At 39.0% G+C, this 1870-nt stretch overlaps 1 protein-coding gene across 1 annotated transcript in view; it reads right to left on the bottom strand.

Moving 5' to 3' along the window:
- LOC116697992 (insulin-like growth factor-binding protein 2-B) overlaps window positions 1–1353 on the bottom strand; it is a 27732-nt gene extending 26379 nt beyond the window's left edge. Inside the window, exon 1 of the mRNA XM_032529681.1 lies at window positions 901–1353. Coding sequence (XP_032385572.1) covers window positions 901–1261 — 361 coding nt within the window. The 5' untranslated portion in view covers window positions 1262–1353. The remainder of the gene's footprint in view (window positions 1–900) is intronic.
- Window positions 1354–1870: the final 517 nt, after the last annotated feature.

The following is a 1870-nucleotide window of genomic DNA, read 5'->3' on the forward strand; positions in this document are numbered from 1 at the left end:
CTCCATCCATCTCTTCCCAAGAGGATATCTCCAACAACAGTGCTATTTTTTGGCTAAATATCATGGGAATAAATATCATCCTAACATCTAATCCTAGTAAGCATACTTAGTTTACTGTCTGTATGTACTTTTCTGTTTAGACAAAATATTCTTTGAAAAACCACAATTATGGACTTGCAAAATGACCCTGACTGAAAAGAAGTCGTTGTGCATGGGAGCGTGTGAGTAGATAGCAATAGATTTTGGCGAAAGATATTTGGGGAAAAATGTAACATTTACAAATGTTGCACTGGAAAGAGTGAACGCTGTTGTAAAGCACTGCATCACCTCAAAAGTAAAGTAACTTCAGTTTAATGTAGCTAACATTCCCTTGGAGTGACTCAAAAAACCTTGCCTGCATCCAACTTTTAATGCGCATTACATCCACTAGACAGACTTCTGCAGCATCTGGCATAGTATCACCTTAGAATGTGTTTTTTTTTGTTGCCATTTACCAGTTGCCATTTACACAGCCAATAAGTCTTTAGCAAAATTAGCATTATTTTGAAGTTGCGTTTTAGGCCTCCCGATCAATGTAAGTCAAACATTCACCCTCCTTTTAGATCTGGTTTGGACTCCATTAAATCCTACAGGAAATATCTGTCTCCTTAGCTGCTAAATACCACTATGTTAACCAGCTATTTTAGTATTTGAGCTTTTCTTTTGCTGAAAGCAGCTGCCTGTTGCTGCTAAAAACAATAGTGATAAGAACAGTGAGACTGAAACGAAATAGTTACGTTGTGGGCTGTGAAACCAAAGCAATAAGCTGAAAGAGGTTCAGCTTATTTCAGAGCTATAGAGTCAAAATTATATGTGGGTTCTTCACCGAGGGACCCCTTCTGCATTACACATTGTCCTTACCATTTGTAGCCTGGTGGTCCAGACTTGTTGTGACTTCCAAATCCACTTTTTGTCGACATCGTCCCAAACCCTGAATGAGCTGTTGAAGAGGTAATTCAAACTCTGTGCTTGGATAGCACATCAGGCCACTGGAGCACCTTGGCGTATAGACCCCGCAGTTCTCCCCCTCCAACCGGGCGCACAGCGGACAGCACCCGCAGCCCGGCTCCCTCACTATTTCTGCACATGCTGCTGTGACTTTGGGACACGCAGCTAGGCTCTCCGCCGCACAACTTGGGCATCGGAAAGCCAATTCCCCAAGTAAGAGTCCAGGCAAAGTAAAGTATGCAAACAGCAACCTATAGGTAAAATATATGACCATTCTAACGCTCTCTAGTGTTTCTAAGTGACTACTGAAAGTCAAAATAACTCTTGGGAAATAGCAGCAAGGACCTCAGGACCCTGTAAAAAAAACTGTGTAAACACTGTGATGTCACTGACAGGGTCCTATCTGCTCTCATATTACCACCTGACTGTAAATCATTACTTCAAAGAATACATCCTGGAATGACCGATTTTGGTTTGGTTTAATTGTGCAGATACACATATGTGTATATGTATCTGTGTTGTAAGATATAGTGCAATCCTATTCTCATTTGTGCACAAATAGATTTATTTACACCCACATTAGATACACTGTAACAAATTTAACATAAAATTTACAGTAACTTACTGGCAACAATTGGCAGCAAGTTACTGTGAACTCTTTTTACAGTAAATGTACCATACTGCATTTACAGTAGTTTATGTATTCATTGTAAAATACAAAACAATTAAACACAACATAAGATAAAAAGGTAAAAATACAGTAGTTTACTTTACTATTTACATTACCAAAGTGGCGATATTGTGATTTTTTTTTACAGTAATGCTTTGACTACTGTGATTTCAACTGTAATACTTACTGTGATGTTGTCATGTCGACAAGGTT

Source organism: Etheostoma spectabile, chromosome 11 (genome assembly GCF_008692095.1).
Source record: "Etheostoma spectabile isolate EspeVRDwgs_2016 chromosome 11, UIUC_Espe_1.0, whole genome shotgun sequence".
Classification (NCBI taxonomy): domain Eukaryota; kingdom Metazoa; phylum Chordata; class Actinopteri; order Perciformes; family Percidae; genus Etheostoma; species Etheostoma spectabile.